Raw genomic sequence first — 19,443 nt, 5'->3', positions numbered from 1 at the left:
TCCTTCATTGGCTTACTTGGGCAGCATTGTTACACACACACACATTTGGATGACTATATATATAATTTTATTTCTAGACTGTTCCTTTCATTATTTCTGGCTTTCTTATACTGTCAACCTTCATTGCTAGGTTTATCCTAAGGCTATTACACTGTCTTGATGATGATACTCTTTATTGCAGGGTTCAATAAACTACGTCTTATTAAGGGACATTCTTAAAAAGTATTGTCTTTTAAAAAATCATTATGTTGCTCAGTTTTGGGAAATACTTACCCAACTGAAAAAGTTGAAAAATATTCTCTTCAGTATTATGGGAAATTTTGTGTAGAATTAATATTATTTTTTTCTTTAAATGAAATTAATTTCACCAGTGAAATAGTTTGAGTTTTAAAGATAAAATTTTCTTTAAGTATTTTTGTAGATTATTTACATAAGGTGACCATATTTGTTTTGTAAGCACTTATTTATTTGAAAGGAAAGAACTACAGAGAGAGAGAATTTTGTATCATCAAATTGGCATAATAGTCCAAGTTGGGCTTTTCCAAAGCCAGGAGCCAGGACTTCCAGATCTCCTATGAGCCAGATATCTTGGGACATCTACATTCCTGTGTGGGTATCTGGGACCCTAGTACTTGGTCCACCTGCTGCTGCTTTCCCAGGAGCGTCACCAGGAACTGGATCAGAAGTGGACCAGCTGGGACTCAAGCAGGCACTATATGGGACACTGGCGCTGCCTGTAATGGGTTTACCCACCATGCCACAGTGCCGGGCCCCTGGAGTTTTCTTTATAAGAGGATTTTAGAGTAAGAATTGGATTTGTTGAACACATGTTATTCACTTGATCTGTTTCTTCTTGAAAATTTTCAGTAATTTTTGTCCCTGAAAAAGATTACCACTTCATCTGTGTTGTTGAATGAATGTACTTAATTTTTTTTTTTTGTAATGTTTCCACTGAGTACTGCAGTTTGGGAATATGAACTTTATTCTAAGTTGCTTACAGTTTGCCTCTGTCATAATTTGCTTCTAAACCTTAGTGGATTGAGTCCAGAGCAACCTCCAGACTACAGCAACTTCTCCGTGGTAAATCCCTGCAGAGTAAGCCATCTGATGCCTTAAGTCTTGCACGGTTTCTTCTGTCTGGTCAGTATTAGTTGAGAACTGTTCTGGGCCCGATGAGAAGTCCAGAAATTATTTGGCAAATTGCCTTCCAGTATTTTTTCCCTTACCTTATAGAGTATTTCACAGACGTGCAGGTTGGTAGTTAGCCAGTGATTTGAGGAAACCCTACTGTAGACCCTTGGATTTCTCTTTGTCCCATTAGGCTCCCACACAAATGTCCAACTGCCTCCTCCTTTAAAGGTTGAATTTCTATCTGGATCCAGAAAATTCCTTGATATAGCTAGTTATTTTTTTCCTTTAACTGTTGAAAATTGGAAGAAATACTTGGGAAAACGTGGAAAGAAGTAGTACAGAGAAGAGAAGGGTGTTTGGTGTAATGATTACATTCACTTGGGACATCTGCATACCATATTGAGTGCTGAGGTTTGAATTCCAGCTCCACTTCATTTCTAGCTTCCTACTAATGCATAGTCAGAAAGACAGCCAATTATGGCTCAAGTAGTGGGTCCTTGCCATTCATGTGGGAAACCTAGATTGAGTTGTATTGCAAGCATGTGGGGAGTAACCCAGCACATAGAAAGTATTTCTCTGTGTCTTACTGGTAAAAGGAGGATGAAGGGAGACGGAATATGGAAATATCTTTATTTTGGTGTTGGTTTGCTTTGTTTTTTGCTTAATTTTGTGTGGAACATTGATTCTCAGACATAGTTCCTAGAAGTAGTTGCTTGTATGTGTTATGTTGTAATAGCATGTGAAGCAGGTGATGAAACTCTGAAAAGAAATATATATTTTTTGTATTTCTGGAATCTTTGCTCTTAATGGTTTAATTCACTAAGATGAGTAATTTAGAGCTCAGCTGTCTTTGTATTTATGTACATGGCTGCTTAAGCAACTGTCAACATTTATATTCTGGGAGCATATTATTCCCAAATTCTATAAAGTTTGCTTTTAATTAGATGATGCTTTTGCAAGAAAGACTTTAGAGGGAATTTAGTGATTTTTCTTTTAAACTATTGTGACATGTATTGAAGGTGAATCCAGTAGATGATTTAAATGCTTTTTAGGTCTTTGATCAGAGAAAGAAGATACTTAACCCAGTTTATCCTAGAGTATCAATTACTAAGTTCAGCACCATGATTTCTTGTTTCAATTTTCATTCTTCCAGATGTGAAGGCAGTGAAGGAAAATGGGTAGCCCTCTTAATGAATACTTCTTGTTAAATTGGGAGGCATAGATGGTCACAAATTTCTGTAAGAACTGGACCTGGGTCTGATTGAGCTCAGTCTGGGTCTCTCCTATGGGTAGCGTAACTCTGAGCTGTCACTGCTACCACCCAGGGTGCTCATTAGCAGGAAGCTGTAGTCAGGAAAGCCAGCTTTCAAACCTAGACACTGGATTTGGGATGTGTGCATGCCAAGTGGCATCTTAGCTGCTAGACCAAATAGCCTCCCCAGTGAAACAGCTTTGTCTTAAATGGCTTTGCTTCTAGATTAGAGATGGCAATTTATAGTCTCGTGGGTGGAGGTAGGATTGAAGGATTAGTATTTCAGGATTGGTTTGGGGCAGTGGGTCCTGACGAGCATGGCTGACTTCATAGTAGGCTGCTCATCAGGTTACTCCAGGATTGAAACATGTGGGGCAGTCTGAGAACTGGGTGCCTGGGCACTGTGACTGAAGCTATCTTGAGAAAGCAGTACTTAGCAGAGGTAGGGTGGTTTTTTGTGGTTTAATTGGTATGATGTGGCTGTTTTGTTGCTACTTTCAAGCTCCAGCCATCAGGTTGAAATATACTTTATTTTTTCATGGAAGATTAACCATGTTCATGTAGGATAAAGTTTAATTTTAATTTCCTTCCTCCACACCCTGTAAACACCAGACTTTAAGTCTCTGTGAAAGCATCTGAGGATGATTACTATATAAAGAATTCTTTCTTTTAGCAATATGGAAGGCAACACACATCTCTGACAATCCAGTGAATAGGTAGGTGAGATGGAGATGACTTGGAGTGGGTTGTTTGGTGACTCAATCTTGAATGTTGTTGATTTCACACACTAGAGAGCTCCTGCTAAGGCCCTATTGTTCTTCTCTTTAAAACACATGGAAAATAATTGAATTGACCTGGTTTGTATGTTATTTCAAAACACCAGTAAAAAGGAGTTAACAGAAATATGGTGTATGAATTGACATATGGGAAACAGAATGTACTAAATATAAATAGGTGAATGCCACTTGAAAATGAGAATTCACTGGTGGACTGGCAAATTCGTGGAAGTTAGCATCTAGAAGAAAACTAAGAGAATTAAATCATGGGTGACACATAGACAAGTACTGACTTTTGGTTGACCTCTCTGACAAAAACATGTAAGTTCTGGCTTCTAGTGACATTCCCTGCAGTTTGCTTGACAGTCCTGGGTTTGTGTTGCTCCAGAATAACATAGGCCACCTCAGTCTTTTCTGAACAGGTTGATTGAAGATTTGGTGACATCCAGCAGAAGTGTGATTGCTTATAATCTGCAGCGTCACTCTCCAGTTAAGGAAGGTTTTAGTAGGCCAGAATTGTTTTTTGATGTGTTAGAGATGGAATCTCTATATGACAATAACAAGGATGATAACATTTTAAAGCTATATTAAGAAGCCATCTATAAAATGAATGTTTTCTTATCATTTCCTGTGATAGCTTCTAGAACTATAAATTAGAATTCTGTGTTTTTAGAGTTTATAATGGCTTTATCATTGTATTTGCAGCAGATTCACTCCAGGAGTGGAGGGTAGAGGGGTAAGGCATCACAGAAGGACTTTTATAGTTGTGTAAAGCCATGTCACAGTGTCCAGAGAAATCTCTTACTTTGAAGTCTGTAGACTGTGCTTTTGATCTTTTCTTTACTGAAGAGTGGCCCCATAAGTCTCATTTTGCACCATTCTGCACATGTCCTGTATGTGTGCACTTGTGAAAGCGTCTTGTAGTGCAGATGCTGCTCATTGAGGTGTGTCTGGTAACAGTAAACTCATCCTCATGATTTATGGGCAGAGATCTGTAACTTTGATCCCTAGCACTCATAGCATCTTACTGCCTTCTCATTTTTCTAATGCAATCTTTATACATCAGAGTAAGAAGCAAATTTTATTAGCATTTGGGTATGTTTAATTTAGTAAGTCATTTTAGTATATCCCTCAACTTTCTATGTAAATTATTTTAAAAACATGAACTTTCTATAAAGAAAGTAGAATAAGTAGTGTCTTGCCCCTGAGAGTTTTAAAATAGAACTTAGAGAATTAAAATCCCCACAGGGAATATATGTGCCTAGGACCTAAAACTGACGTGACACATCTTGGCCAGGTCATTCTTTCAAGATGTCAATTTTATTGATCTCTAAAATTAATCAGCTCTCTGAGAGCTGATACAGTAGTAAAAATTTCACCTGATGATACCCTGCTCCATTTTTTCCATTAAGTAGTAGATAGAAATTAATCTGCATGTGTCATAAATAAATCACAAAACTGTCTATGAAAGTTCAGCAACAAGATTAGAAGCCCTAAGGATGTTTTTTTCTTTTTTAGTTATTTTCAAAGCTTTGAAGACTACTGTGTAGTAGGTGGAATGATACTTGTTTCAGTATCTGGTTAACTATAGGAGGGGTCCTGCATGAATTCTGTTAACGGCAGCAGGCAGATGTGGCAGAACCTCATCATTCCCATGCCTTATATTCCTGTTTAAAATGTAGTCACCAAGGCCAACCCAGTGACATAGCATGCTAATCCTACACCTGTGGCACTGGTATCCCATATGGGCACAAGTTTGAATCTCAGTGCTCCACTTCCAACCAAGCTCCCTGCTAATGGCCTGGGAAGAAATGGAGGAAATCCCAAGGCCTTGGGTCCCTGAACCTACATGGGAGACCCAGAGGAAGCTCCTGGCTCCCAGCTTCACATCGGTCATTTAAGGAGTGAAGCAGCAAGTGGGAGATCTCTTTGTCCCACTCCCCACTCCAACTGCCATAACTCAAGTTAAAAAAAAAAATGTAATTGCCAAACATTGATCACTCACAGCATTTTAAACATCAGTAACTCTGGTTTATTTTACTTTTGAAACTGATATGTACACATTGAAAAGCATTTGTAATTTCTATGTAAGTGCACTAATAGTGAGGCAAGGACATCATTGAATTCGCTATCAAGATTAAGAAAACATATTTTACAGAACTTGTGAAGCTTCCTCCCCGTTTCCAAAAATTCCCCCAATCCCAGGACCACCCCAACACTGCCATTATAATTTTGAGTTAATCATTTATAACCTTTGTAATACATGCTTGTGTATATGAGGCTATTTGAAAAAATTGTAGAGAATTGGAACTGAAAGGCAAGTTTATTTTGTTGAAGAAAACTATTTAATCTCTGCAAAACTTTTTGAAGTTCTTCAAATGCCCCATCGTAAATCCTTGTTTGTTTTTGCACATTTTTGAACTTTCTACTCAGAAAACTAGACTCATTTGTGTATTCTTCTTATTCTTTTGCTATTTTTTGAGAATCATCTTTGTTAATGTGTAGGTGTTCATTAATTTTTATTGCTGAGTTGTTTTAGTAAATCACATTTGTCTATTCTGTGTCCTTGGACTCTCCCATCTCTGGCTGGTCCATGTTATTATTGTTATGAGATATTTCATGACATGAAAGCTGTTATGCAATGTTACAAAAAAGCTAAGAACATTGCAAATGTTGATGTCAGTCTGTGTTAAGTAATACTTTTTTAAGAAGAAAGTGCTTGAGGGGCAAGGAAAGTGAAACCAACAGTAAGACTCAATATATTTGTTACCAGGTAATGAGAATTTCTCAGCAAAATGCTCACATAGAGAACTGCAGTTCCTGTGTTGAAGAGATTTGAATGCAAGTCCTGTGAATGAAGGAATCAGAGATTTCATTGTGAAAATTAGAAGCAGATGTTTCTGGGCTGGAGGGTTTTCCCTGAGAACAGCACTTTTCTGTTGGCGATGTCATGCAAGAAATTCATCGTGGTTGAAAGGAATTTTTGTGCCTGGTTGCAAAACCTGATATGACTTTCGAATACAGATGACTATGAAAAAGTTTTTCATGGCTTAGAATCCATGAATTTTACCTCTTCTTTGTTCTTGCTGGTTTCCTGGACAGCCTCTCCCTTTGTTCCCCCAGCTTCCCGAAGGTACCCCTGTTTTGTTTCTAGTGTACATGAACTGTGAACCTCATGGGAAAGTGATCTCTCTCCCAGATCCAGAGTTGAGCTTGCCTCTGCCAAGTGAGGAAAGGGGGACTTCTGACCTGTCATGAGGAGTGCTGGGATTCTCATATGCTTCCACAACCTGGTTTACTCAGAAATGCTTGCCTTAAAGATGGAGCTGATTCCAAGATGCAGGAAGGCATTAGGGCCTAGAAGATGCTGTAAACTAAAACAAAAAGCCATCTTAAATCTGCCCATCCTCCCTCGCAGACTCACAGGTACTTTATTTATAAATTCCCCTTAAATCATGAACTAGTCCTGCCTCACTACTGGTACTTTACATATGTACCTGCTTACCACACACCTTGCATCCAGCAGAGATGTGTTCTCTCATCATTTCCGTTTTGCAGACATGGAAGCTAACATAGACAGGTGAAGAGGCTTGCTCAAGATCGTACAGGAAGGGCATAATTGGGAACCAACAGATCCAGGAAACTTGATTCTGGAATCCACATTTGACATGAATATTTTTAGTATTTTCAATTTAGTGCATCCCACCCAGCATGTCATTTTATAAGTTGCTTGTGACCTAAAACACATGGAGAATTTTTCTAGATGTTATTTTGTTGACACTGTCTAGGAACAGTGTTCTCACAGGTATTTTTTCACTTACTTTATGGACAAGAAAAATACAAATCTTTTTTCCTATAACTGATGTGCAGGAAAATGTGATAACCAACACTGGCCTTTTTGGAGTGCTGGGGGAATGCTGGGAGTGTTAAAGAACAGATTTTAATTGTAATTGCTAGGGAATTGATTCTTGTTTCTGATGAATGAATAATTTCTTCCAGAGCTCTAGCACTTTCCTGTTAAAGAGTCAGCATCACACTAGGCATTAGTGACATAGAGATGCCGACAGAATCATCTTTGTGGGGACTCCAGTCCTCTGTGGGGCAAAGGGGCAGCAGCTCACAGCCCTGCACGGTTGTAGACATGTGCTGCACACCCCATGTCTTGATTATTTCAGGGAGACTAAAGAAACTTACATTCTTTGGGGAGTGGGTGGATGGAATCTAAAAGGAGGCATTGCAGGCAGAGGGCACAGCAAGGCCAGAAGCAGAAAAAGCAGAGAGAGGAGCTGAGGGGAGGGAGGCTGGAGGAGAGGAGCTGCAGTGCTCCGGCTGTCCCTGAGGACCAATGGGCCTCAGTAGGAAGAGGTGGCTGGGCACAGCATCTATGTGATATCCTGAGGAATGTGTGCAGGGCTGTGATGGGCACAGCCAGATTCCACAGAATAATGGGTTCACTCTGACAATATTAAAGGGAATGGGTTTAAGGAACAAAATAGGACAGCCATTGTTTAAGACTCCACCAAAGAATGCAGCAGGGGTATACAGTAGAGAAAGCTGTTAAGATAGACTAGACAGGGCTCAGCGCAGTAGCCTAGTGGCTAGAGTCCTCACCTTGCATATGCTGGTGTCCCATATGGGCACCAATTCGTATCCTGGCTGCCCCACTTCCCCTTTAGCTCCCTGCTTGTGGCTTGGGAAAGCAGTAGAGGATGACCCAAAGCTTTGGGACCCTCATGAAAGATCCAGAAAAAGCTCCTGGCTTCGGATTGGCTCAGCTCCAGCCATTGCAACTACTTGAGGAGCGAACCAGAAAACAGAAAATCTTTCTCTCTATCCTGTCTGTAAATCTGAATTTCCAATTAAAAAAATAAATAAATCTTTAAAAAATAGACTAGACAGAAGGAAGGAATTTTTTTCTTGGTAAGATTACTTCTGAATTAAATCTGTATATATGTCTAGAGAGAGAGAGAGCGAGCAAGCGAGCAACAGAATCTTTCTCAGCCTTCAGTCATTGTGGATAGCTTCTGTTACACTTCCTCTCACCCACTTTCCTTGGGCCTTAAATTTGGAAAGCTTGTCTATCAAAACAAATTAAGTCATTTGTTTCCATTTTTTCACTTGGGTATGTATAAGTGTACTGTCCCAAAATAAACACTTTTAAAATGTAGTTCATGTTACCTAAATGATCTTTTAATTTCCCTTGAGATGTTACCATGAGCCAATACGCCATTTCTGTCAAACATCTTGAGATATTTAAAGATCCCATTGCTTTTCTGACTCCAGGATAGAACCATCTGTATGAGTTAGTTAACAGGATTAAGCTAATTACTATTCAGTTGCGGGAACGAGGAGCGAGAGTATAACAGAATTGTGCCTTGGATGAATTTTTTGAAGTTTTATTCATGTATTTGAAAATGTAGTAACAGAGAGCGAGCCATGTTCACAGACAGGCTAGGTGAAGATTCTTGAGCGAGAGAAACAGAGAGAGAGAAGGATAAAGAAATCCAGTCTGTTCTTCCTTCCGCATGTCAGGGACTGCATTACTTGAGCTGTTATTGCCTGCCTCGGTGGGCACAAATCAGCAGCAAGGTGAATCTGAAGCAGAGGGATGAGATGGAGACATTCTTCTTAAGTGCTGTGCCACATAAATTCCCCTTAGATTGTTATTTATTTATTTCCATTTTATTTGAAAGGCTGAGAAAAAAGACAGATGGAGAGAGATCTCCCATTTGCTGGTTCAGTTTGCAAATATAACAGCCAGGGCTAGGCTAATATTATACCAGCAATCAAGCACTCAGCCTGGGTGTCCCATGTAGGTGGTATGGATCCACGTAGTTGAGTGAGCTCCCATTGCAGAGTAGTAGTCAGAATAGCAAAGTCAGGTTCCAAAACTATTGTAAAAGCTAGAAGAAGTGATTGGTTAAGTTCACATAAGCAAAACTCTGGAGAACAGGCCACAGTATCATACTGAGTGCTCTTGCCTTGAATCTGGTCTGATGCTCTCAAGGAACTAAAGAAAATGCCTTAAATTTCAGGGAAATTCTGTAACGTGATTTCTCATCTCCACAGTCTGAATTTGCACAGGTTAGCCACGTGGGCCCTTAGCAGGATTCAGACCTGTCTTCTGCCTCTCCCCAGGTACTTACTGATGTTGCTTCCCACCCTCACCATTATTTCCTTCTTTTTTAAAAAGACATATTTGTATTTTATTTTTATTGCAAAGTCATTTACAGAGAGAAGGAGAGACAGAGAGAAAGATCTTCCATCCCGTAGTTCACTTCCCAAGTAGCTGCAACAGCCGGAGCTGAACTGATGCAGAGTCAGGAGCTTCTTCCAGGTCTTCCACGTGGGTGCAGGGTCCCAGGGCTTTGGACCATCTCCTACTGCTTTTCCAGCCACAAGCAGGGAGCTGGAAAGGAAGTGCAACAACTGGGATACAAACCAACGCCCGTATGGGATCCCGGTGCTTGCTAAGCGAGTACTTCAGCCACTAGGCCATTGTGCTTGGCCCTAACCATTCTTTCTTTCAGCTTGAAAAATTAATATCTTTGTTGATGATAAGTATAATATGCTTTGGCTAAATTATTTCATAGACATTCCCCAGAAGCAGGATTACCATGTCAAAAGGTATAAACATTGTTATGGCTTTATATGGAGAAAACCATACTGATTATTGTGATTTACATTATTAACCACGGCTATTGAGTATGTCGTCTTCACTAATTTTTCCCTTTACAATATAAAGCTCTTCACCTGTCTTTCTTATATTCTCTTTTCTGTAGTCAACAACTCCGTCTTATTAGAGTGTTAGGAGAATTACGTGTTGTCATTTGAAATGCATTTTAATTGTAAGATTCTTTCTCATTCCTAATTCCAAGGTATAGCAAATGTCATTTGTTAAATATAGAAATTAAATATCTGTGATATTTAATTTGTGCAATTTCTTTTAAATATGAAAATATGATTTATAACAAGTACAGTGGCCACCATGTATTAACAAAAAGTAATACTTCTACCTGCTGTCCGTGACAGGAAGCCAGTTTTATTTCTTGGTAGTAAATAGCACGTATTCTATATCCAGCTCTGTTTTCGATATTTTACGTCTGATGACATATTTAATAATCTTCCCAATAGTCTCATGGCCAACATGAGAAAAGTTGAAGGGCATCAATGGCATGCATACTGGTGAGCTTAGCTGTCTTCCAGAATGGAAGAAGCTGACGCTGATAAGAAAGTTGCCCGCAGCCATCCAGGGTCGTAATTGTCAGAGCCGAGGCTCAAATTCAAACAGGCCAGCTCCAAAGACCAAACTCTTGAGCCAAACATTATGCTGCCTGGTGCCATAGTCTCTTCCAAACTTCACCTGCCCATTTATCCTGTAAGTAGCCTGCATTTAGAGTGATGTGCAGTCACTTATATGGTAGTAATGTTAGATTATATTAGCTTGCTTTATGGCTTTCCCTTACATATTTGTAAAATATGTCAGAAACTATTAAGTATTTACTCAATTTGCAATTATGAATAGGTTTCCAAGTTACGTATTAACCATGCTTTCCATTTACTTTGTAGAAAAATTTCTTGCAGCTTGATTAATTTATTAGACATGGAAAATGCAAGAAAAATGTATTCAGTAAGCTTTTGTTAAAATATTTTGTGATCTTAATGAGATAGGGATATTTACCCATACATTAATATTCAAGCTATTTTTATTGCTCATAATTACTCTTACAAATTATTTTTCCATTATACTTTGTCTTAAGTGCATTTATGCATTATTCCCATAAATGACTTGCTGCATGTGGTACTCATAAGAATGTTAGCTTCTGAACAGCAATGCAATCACCTAAATGTTTATTGGATTCTTTCCATCTTCTAGGTTTTCCATGCTCTTGATGAATGTCCATCATATTGAATCGTCTTTGTTTTAGAAGTGAAGCAGGTTTAAAACTTACAGCAATGTTTGTCAAGTAAAGCAAATATTGGTGTTGGTGTGGCCAGAGGTAATAAACACTCAGTGCATTAACAAATGAATTAACCAACAAATAAATGCATGAAGCAATCAGCTTCTTGTTTGTATTTTGCAAGCGACAGAATTAGCTTAGAAGAGATAATCTTTTGACTCACTGGCAATTCCTGTGGCTGGTTTCTGACTGCAGACACACCTGGATACAGCAGTACAAGTGATGCAGTCAGGATTCTCTTTGAGCTTCTCTTTCCCTGGGATAGCATCCTTGTTGGAAAGTTCATGTCATGTGACATCTAACTTCATTGCCAGCAGTTCCAGGTTTGTAAGCTTCTCCCAGATAGCTGTCCAAGGAGAAGAGCAGCACTCTCCATCCCTAGCATTTATGTAACAGAATTCATAATGGAAAAGTAGCTTTGCCGGGTTTGTGTGTTCATTATTAGACCAAGCTGTAGTTTGAGAATGGGATGTCTTGTTTGGCCAGCTTTGGATCACATCTGTACCCTGTACCACCTTTCTAGGGTAAAGACCGTATTGACCTTGATATCCACACTGGAAACATCTGGGACTATAGGGAAGCCAAACAGGTTAAAACATTGATTCCTCTATGTCCTATCCTTTGGTTAGCCACCACACATCACGTGTACTCTCTTGTTTCATACATAAAATCCCATAAGAGGTTAACCTTCTACAAGGCCACCATACCATTTACAACAGAGTGTGCACTTAATTTCCTCAACCTAAAGTCAGTCTCCCAAACTTTATTCCAATTGTTGTATCTGGCTCCAAGATGTGGCTCTCTCTATATTTTTATAATTGTTGATCAATTGCAGACATTCCTTCTCATGAGCTGGCAACTTGTGTCTACTGTTTTAGTAAAAATTCCTCCCATCAAACAATCTGATACATAAAACTTTATGTGGTATTTCTTTTAACCCTTCCGGTAATTTAAGAGACCAACATCCCATGTATTTTATAAATGAAGAGTTGGGTTCAGGCGTTAGGTTACTTGTCCAAGGTCATGTGGTTAGTATTGTGGAATCCGAATTAGGATGTAGGTTTGACCAGAAGGTTAAACCTATCTTCTTAATAAATATGCTGTTCACATTATCTATAAACACCTGAAGTTCACCAATGTGATAAATGATGTTAGTGTTTCCATAGCACTTTGTCTCTCCCAGAGCAGTAATTGCAAGGTGACAAAGCAACAGAAACAAGAATCTGATTATCTTTCTAGATACTTTGCTTCAGATTGTTGAGAGATATCTGCCATTTTCTTTTTAGGGAAAATAGTAACTGAAAAACTGGCCTTGAAACAGAAAGTGTTCAATTACTCTGAAATTAAGAAAAATAATTCTGTTTTTTAGTCTTTATACTTTCTACAGTATAACAAGTTGAAACTGGGCTTCACTATTTTCACATCACTTTCAAATGTCAGTATCAAACTATAGTAACAACAGAAGTGTCTTTAAGTGAGAAGGTTAGCAGGACACTGCCCTAAAACCTAACTTTTGAGAAGGCTGAACTGTAAAGCTGTTCCAAAACCAGAGATCATACACATTCAAGAGGATGAACAATTTGACTCTGAGGTGTAAGCCAGATCTAAGATTGGAACTCAGTTGTTGACTTTTACTTAGCAATAGATATTTAGTGAGAATGGTATTATTTTAAAAAAAGAAAGAAAGAAAGAAGAAATCAATTGGCTAGTGGTAGTAGCCCTTAAAATTTTCATGGAGACCTGGAGAGCATTGGTTCACAACTACAGTGATCTTGCCCTTGGCAGCCATGTTAAGGTGTGTATAAACATTTTGAGTGGTTAGAATGGATGATGCGAAGTTCCTGGCAACCAGTGTATTGAGGCCAGGGCTGTTGCTGAGCTTCCTACAAGGCACACGACAACCCCTGCTACAAAGAGTATTTGGCCCAGAATGTCCCTAGTACCAAGAATAGGAGCCCTTACTGTAGGACATTGCTTTTCTAGGACCTGTATAATAAAGCAATTAACATCTAGTGAACATATACCTATTGTCTATCTCTATTAGAGTAAGGTATATGTTTTATTCAGTGCTGCCTTCTCAGCACTTACAATAAAGCCTGATAAAATGTTCAGTACCTACTGTTAAATGGATTAATAAATGAGTAAAAAGTCTGCAATCCATTTTACCGAAGATACTTTGATATTACATTTTAAAGTAATATGCCTTTGTTCCAGAATGATTGTAGCCATAGTATTCATGCATTTCATTGATCTATGCAATACGTTAATGCTGTCATCTATTAAATCTCCTGCTTGAAGTCGGTATGAGACTTGCCTATCAGATACTGTGTGTTCTTAGGAATCAGGGACAATATCCTCAGCTCAAACCTCTTGGCGGTGACATCTTTAAGCAGATGGTGAACTGATGAACATCTTCCATTGCTTTTATATTTTGTTTTACAGCAATAAATATTATAATATTGTATTGTATTATGACCTTTTAAAATATGTAATTATTGAATTAGAAAATCAGTTCTCTGTGAAGTTTTCTTATTATTAGCCTTACTTCCATCATAGCATCCTGTCATCTTTTTACATTTTGAAGAGACAATCCCTAGAGTCAAGACTGTTTCTCTGCCTCCATTCAAAATGAAACTGTATCATGTGGATAGGAAATTTCTGGTGTTCTACATTTTTAAAAAAACAAACATTTTAATATTTTAGAGTAGTTTCAGATTTATAGAAAGGTTTAGATCTTTTAGAATTTTAGAAATTCTAGAAAATTTTAGAAGAGTCTAGAAAAATTAAGATAGTTTAGATCTCATGTATCCTTTGCATATCTGGTTTCCCCTATCGTTAAGACTTTACACAATTACGGGATGTTTGTCACAACTAATGACCCAGTATTGGAACCTGATAATTAAAGTCCACATGTGTATTCTGTGGTAACCAAGTTTTTTTTTTTTTTATTAATTGCATTGCATTATGTGACACAGTGTTATGGGCACTGGGATTCCCCCCACCCCTCCCCGAACCCTCTCCCCGTGGTGGATTTCTCTACCTTGCTGCATTCAATTGACAGTAATAATGAAGTGCAACAAACACTCATTAAAATAGGAAGTATCTATAGCTTTTTAAATTATTGTCCAAGATCTTGCTAATTGCAGTGAAGCATGAAACAAATAAAATGTTTGGTTGTTGAAAATTAGAGATAAGGTTTTGATTAATTGCAAAAACAATGTGTACTTTAAATCTGAGAAGTCTTAAAAATACATTTAATAAACCAATTAAATAGTTATAGTTCTTTTATGTATAAACAAGGTTTGTACAATAAATGCCAACAAGGATGTCAGGGAAAAGGTACCCTAATCCACTGTTAGTGGGAATGTACCCTTAGGGAAGACAGTGTGCAGATTCCTCAGAAATCTGAAAACAGGCCTGCTGTGATGACCTACCTATTCTACTCCTGGGAATTTATCCAAATGAAATGAAATCAATGTATAAGAAAGTTTATCAGTAACCCCATGTTTATAGCAGTTAAATTTACAATAGTTACAATAGAGAACCAAAGCAGATGCTCATCAATCGATGCCTGGATAAAGAAAATGGTATATACACCATGGAGCACTACTCAGCTATCAAAAAGAATGAAAATATTGTTTGCAACTAAATGGCAGCAATTGAAAATCATATGCCAAGAAAAATAAACCAGTTCCAAAAAAGACAAACACATAGTTTTTTTGACCTGTGATAACTAATACAAAAAAACAGAGTTTATATGAGCAAGATTGACATTCTGGGATTGGATTATTTTTACTGCTTTTATACTCCTGAGGAATTGCAGGTCTTTTTTTTTTTTTTTTTTATGGTGGTGGAGTTTGTTTTTCTACTTGCTGTGTGTTTGACTCTTTACCTGATGGAGTGTTAAACCCACAATTGTGAAATAAAATGAAAGTATACCATTGTCGAAGGAAATGAAAAGACATTTTTCTTTTTTTTTTTTTAAGATTTATTTTTTATTTTTATTGGAAAGGCAGATATACAGAGAGGAGAGACAGAGAGGAAGATCTTCCGTCCAATGATTCACTCCCCAAGTGAGTGCAACGGGCCAATACTATGCCGATCCTGAAGCCAGGAGCCTCTTCCGGGTCTCCCACGCGGGTGCAGGGTCCCAAAGCTTTGGGCCGTCCTCGACTGCTTTCCCGGGCCACAAGCGGGGAGCTGGATGGGAAGCGGGGCTGCTGGGATTAGAACTGGCGCCCATATGGGATCCCGGGCGTGCAAGGCAAGGACCTTAACCACTGCGCCATCACAACAGGCCCAAAAGACATTTTTCAAAAGAACAAATTCAAATGGCTAGACATGAATATGTAAAGATGCTCGGGCTCCCTAGCCATCAGGGAGATACAAGTGAAAACCACATGGCGATTCCACTTAACTCCAGTGAGAATGGCCTACAGTCAGAACTCTACTAACAATACCTACTGGCATGGATGTGGGGAGAAAGGCACCTTTCTTCACTCTTGATGGGAGTGTAGGCTAGTACAACCACTATGAAAGTCAGTATGGAGAGTGTTGAGAGAATTGCAAATAAACCTGCCATATGATCCAGCTATCGTGCTCCTAGGAATATATCCAAAGGAAATGAAATCTGCATATGAGAAAGGGATTTGTGATCCTGTATTTACAGCAGCACAATCTACAATAGCAAAGACATGGAAACACTCCAGATGCCCATCCAAAGAGGAGTACCATGTTATTTAACTCCATGGTGTTGTACACTTTTTTTCTTTTTACTTTATTTCTGTTATTGATTTTGTTTTATGGCTTTTCATTTACGGAAATGAATAGAAGCTGTGTAACAGAGACTATTATATTCAGACATGAAGATATGATGCAGTATATATCTCTACTTCCAAATCAAATATGGACTCCCAATGAAACTGTTGGATATATCTTGACAATAAGATGCTGGACTGTCTGCCATTGTCTGTATCCGCAGTATCAGGTTATTCTTAAATAGTAAAATGATGGACTTTCAACTTCTTATGAAGGACTATACTGTCGTAGTAATATGGGGGAAATCAGTGGGAGGGGAGGGAGTTTGGAAAGGGAGTAAGGGAAAATCCCAGAGCCTATGGAATTCTGTCGTAAGATTAAAAATGAAACAGCAGGGGGAGGAAAAGAAAGAATGCCATTGTAAAAAATAGGAAAAAGAAACATAAGTAAGGAGGATGGTGGGTGGGGATATACTACTCTGTTCCTAAGTCTGTATCATGAAATACATAAAACCTGTTCATTTTTATCTAAATGGGTGTCATATATAAATTTACATTTTATATAAATAAGTAGTCAAATCCAAGGTTTTAAAAATGTTTAATAAAACCAATTAAATATGAATGAGATCCCAATTTACAGTACCTTTATCTTCAGACAAGTTCATATAAACTCTTGTTATTTGTATGGATTCATCAGATTAGAGAATGCTGAGAGAGCAGTATCATAAAAACTAAGGGAAAGAATGTTGTAAGGAGGGCCTAATAGCCACGGTAAATGCTGCAGAGAGAGCAAATGCAGTGAATGTTTTGGAGTTCACTAGCTTCCTTTGGCAGAGCCATATTGATAAAGGGCGGGGGTGGTTGAAGAGTGAATCATTGTAAAAATTGAGAGAATGTAGGGCTACCCTTGCTTGAGACCTTGTGCCTTCCTTGTACCCCAGGTTAGCTGCGCCTGTTCTGGTCTCCCAGATGTGCCCTCACCAAAATCTTGCTGCTTCTCTTCCGGAGCCTCTAATTAAGCATTTGCTTGGTTGTTTGTTTTAACAGCTATGAAACCTACATAGTCAAGCCCCACAATGCTTCTGCTGTCCGATGTGTGATGAGGAAGAGAGTTTGGCTTTGGAGCGCTGGGAACCTGAGGCATCGCCGAGGACTTGGAGCCCAGCCCTGACCACTAGAGAGCCCACAACACAATGAACAAATTGAACTTCCATAACAACAGAGTCATGCAAGACCGCAGGAGTGTGTGCATTTTCCTTCCCAATGATGAATCTCTGAACATCATCATAAATGTGAGTAGATCCAGTTTTAGAAATGTTTAAACAGAGTTCTCACCAGTGACCATATTTAAGTCTCCGTTTGGTTAAGGGTGAAATAATTACAGAACAACAGCAATAATGCAGCACCATTGGTTCAGAAGGCTAACCAGGTATAACACATAACAGTATCATTTAAGTGCAGCTGCCTTCAACTTTCTCTCTCCTAGGGTAAACTAGAGAATTAAGGGTGCAGTATTAAATGCAAACACTGTTTTTAAACTTCCTATTGAAGTGTATGACCATTTGTTTTATATGCTTAAAAGTTGTGACCCACACACAAGAACTGGCAATCATTTCTAAGTTTTTAATAAGCAACTTAGTTGTTTTAATAATAGTCTGCATCTAGCCAGTTTCAAGGACGAGGGGTATAGGCTGTGCATTTGCGTCCCTAAGTGTTTCCCCCTGTTCTTTAGTTAACAGTCACCCCATTTGGTTAACCTGGACATTGAGGAGCATGACACTATATATATATTTTTTAACTTTTAAAAGTTGAGTTATAATTTACATACTACTAAGTATGGAAATATTAAGTTGCAGCTCAATGAATTTTTAATCCTATATATAATCCCAAGTAACCATCACCCAGCTTGAGGTACAAGCTTAACAGTATTCTGGAAAGATTCTTTTTGGCCTGTTATAGTCATTAACCTCCATGTAAAAGCTAACATCCACTCTGACCTCTGAAACCATTGGAATAGACTAGTTGTGCTTGTTTCTGTACTTCATACAACTAAAAGTATATGATAATACTGTCTTTTGTGCCTTAATTCTTTTATTCAACATTTGGCACAACAAATTTATTTATGCTACTGTATATGATAGTAGTTCATCCTTTTTCATTATTGTAAGAATAATCTCAAGTATTTCTTGATTTCTTCTTGGATTTAGAGTATTGTGAGTGGATCTGTTATAAATATTTATATGCAGATATGTGTGTGTGTGTGTGTTTTCTAGGTTAATACCAAACAATGGGTCTCTGAATCATTGGGTATACTTCTGTTTTGCCTTGGTATACATACCAAACATTTTTTGTAAAGATTTATTTATTTTTGTTAGAAAGGCAGATTTACAGAGAAGGAGAGAATGAGAGAGATCCTCCAACCTCTGGTTCACTTCCCAAATGGCCACAATGGCTGGAGCTGAGCTGATTGAGCTGATCTGAAGCCAGGAGCCAGGAGCTCCCTTCTGGGTCTCTCATATGATTGCAGGAGCGCAAGGACTTGAGCCGTCCTCCTCTGTCTATCTCAGACCATAAGTAGGGAGCTAGCACGAAGGGGGAGCAATTGGGACATGAACTGGCACTCAAATGGGATGGCAGGACCACAGGTAGGATTAGCCTGTTGAGCTACCATACTGGCCTCACCACCAAACATCATGCCTAACATTTTTTAGCCTTTCTCTGTATTATCAACTTTCATTTTATTTCTTTTTTTTAAAAGATTTATTTTTATTATTTTTTATTGGAAAGGCGGATATACAGAGAGGAGAGACAGAGAGGAAGATCTTCCGTCCAATGATTCACTCCCCAAGTGAGTGCAACGGGCCAATGCTATGCCGGTCCTGAAGCCAGGAGCCTCTTCCGGGTCTCCCATATGGGTGCAGGGTCCCAAAGCCTTGGGCCGTCCTCGACTGCTTTCCCGGGCCACAGGCAGGGAGCTGGAAGGGAAGCAGGGCTGCCGGGATTGAACCGGCATCCATATGGGATCCCGGGCGTGCAAGACGAGGACCTTAACCACTGCGCCACCGCGCCGGGCCCCATTTTATTTCTTTAACTTGATAGTATTTTGATTAAATTAGAGGGAAACTGCAATAATACATACCTTGAAATAAGTTTCTTTGCTATAATACTACAATATTTTCAGTGCAATAGCCATGTAACAAAATGCTTCTAAATATTATACTGAATAAGTGTAACACTTAGATAGCATGATAGCATCATTAGGAAGTTTAGACAAATTGTTTCAAGGAGGGTGAAATGGCAGGCTGTTAATTTTGCAACGTTTAATTATAACATATAAAAATTGGCAACATTTTAGTGTGAAAACTGGGAAAAGAAACCAAAATATAGTTCTGTATGCATGGATATGCTCTTTGAATTCTTTTTTACAGTTCTATTAAGTATAATCCCATCAAAAACTATAAATTCTTCTTACAGGGCACATAGCATGAACATTTATGAATCATTTCTCCATTGGTGGTTTTTCACCCAGCTCAGTGTATGCTGACATGTAAGCCATCGAACAAAAT

At 38.6% G+C, this 19,443-nt stretch overlaps 1 protein-coding gene across 4 annotated transcripts in view; it reads left to right on the top strand.

The window, feature by feature from the left end:
- Positions 1-19,443, top strand: part of FRMD6 (FERM domain containing 6) — a 91,680-nt gene that overhangs the window by 19,105 nt on the left and 53,132 nt on the right. For 3 of the 4 annotated variants that reach the window (XM_040969898.1, XM_040969897.1, XM_040969895.1), the window contains exon 2: positions 16,925-17,169. In XM_040969898.1, coding sequence (XP_040825832.1) covers positions 17,071-17,169 — 99 coding nt within the window. In that variant the 5' untranslated portion in view covers positions 16,925-17,070. Of the gene's footprint in view, positions 1-16,473; positions 17,170-19,443 lie in introns of those variants that run through there. The other variant, XM_040969896.1, reaches the window with a different exon arrangement.

Source organism: Ochotona curzoniae, unplaced genomic scaffold, assembly GCF_017591425.1.
Source record: "Ochotona curzoniae isolate NIBS_2020 unplaced genomic scaffold, NIBS_Ocur_1.0 scaffold_4701, whole genome shotgun sequence".
In the NCBI taxonomy this organism is placed as follows: Eukaryota; Metazoa; Chordata; class Mammalia; order Lagomorpha; family Ochotonidae; genus Ochotona; species Ochotona curzoniae.
The sequence above is the reverse complement of the archived record's forward strand: the minus strand, read 5'-3'. Positions and strand labels throughout refer to the sequence as shown.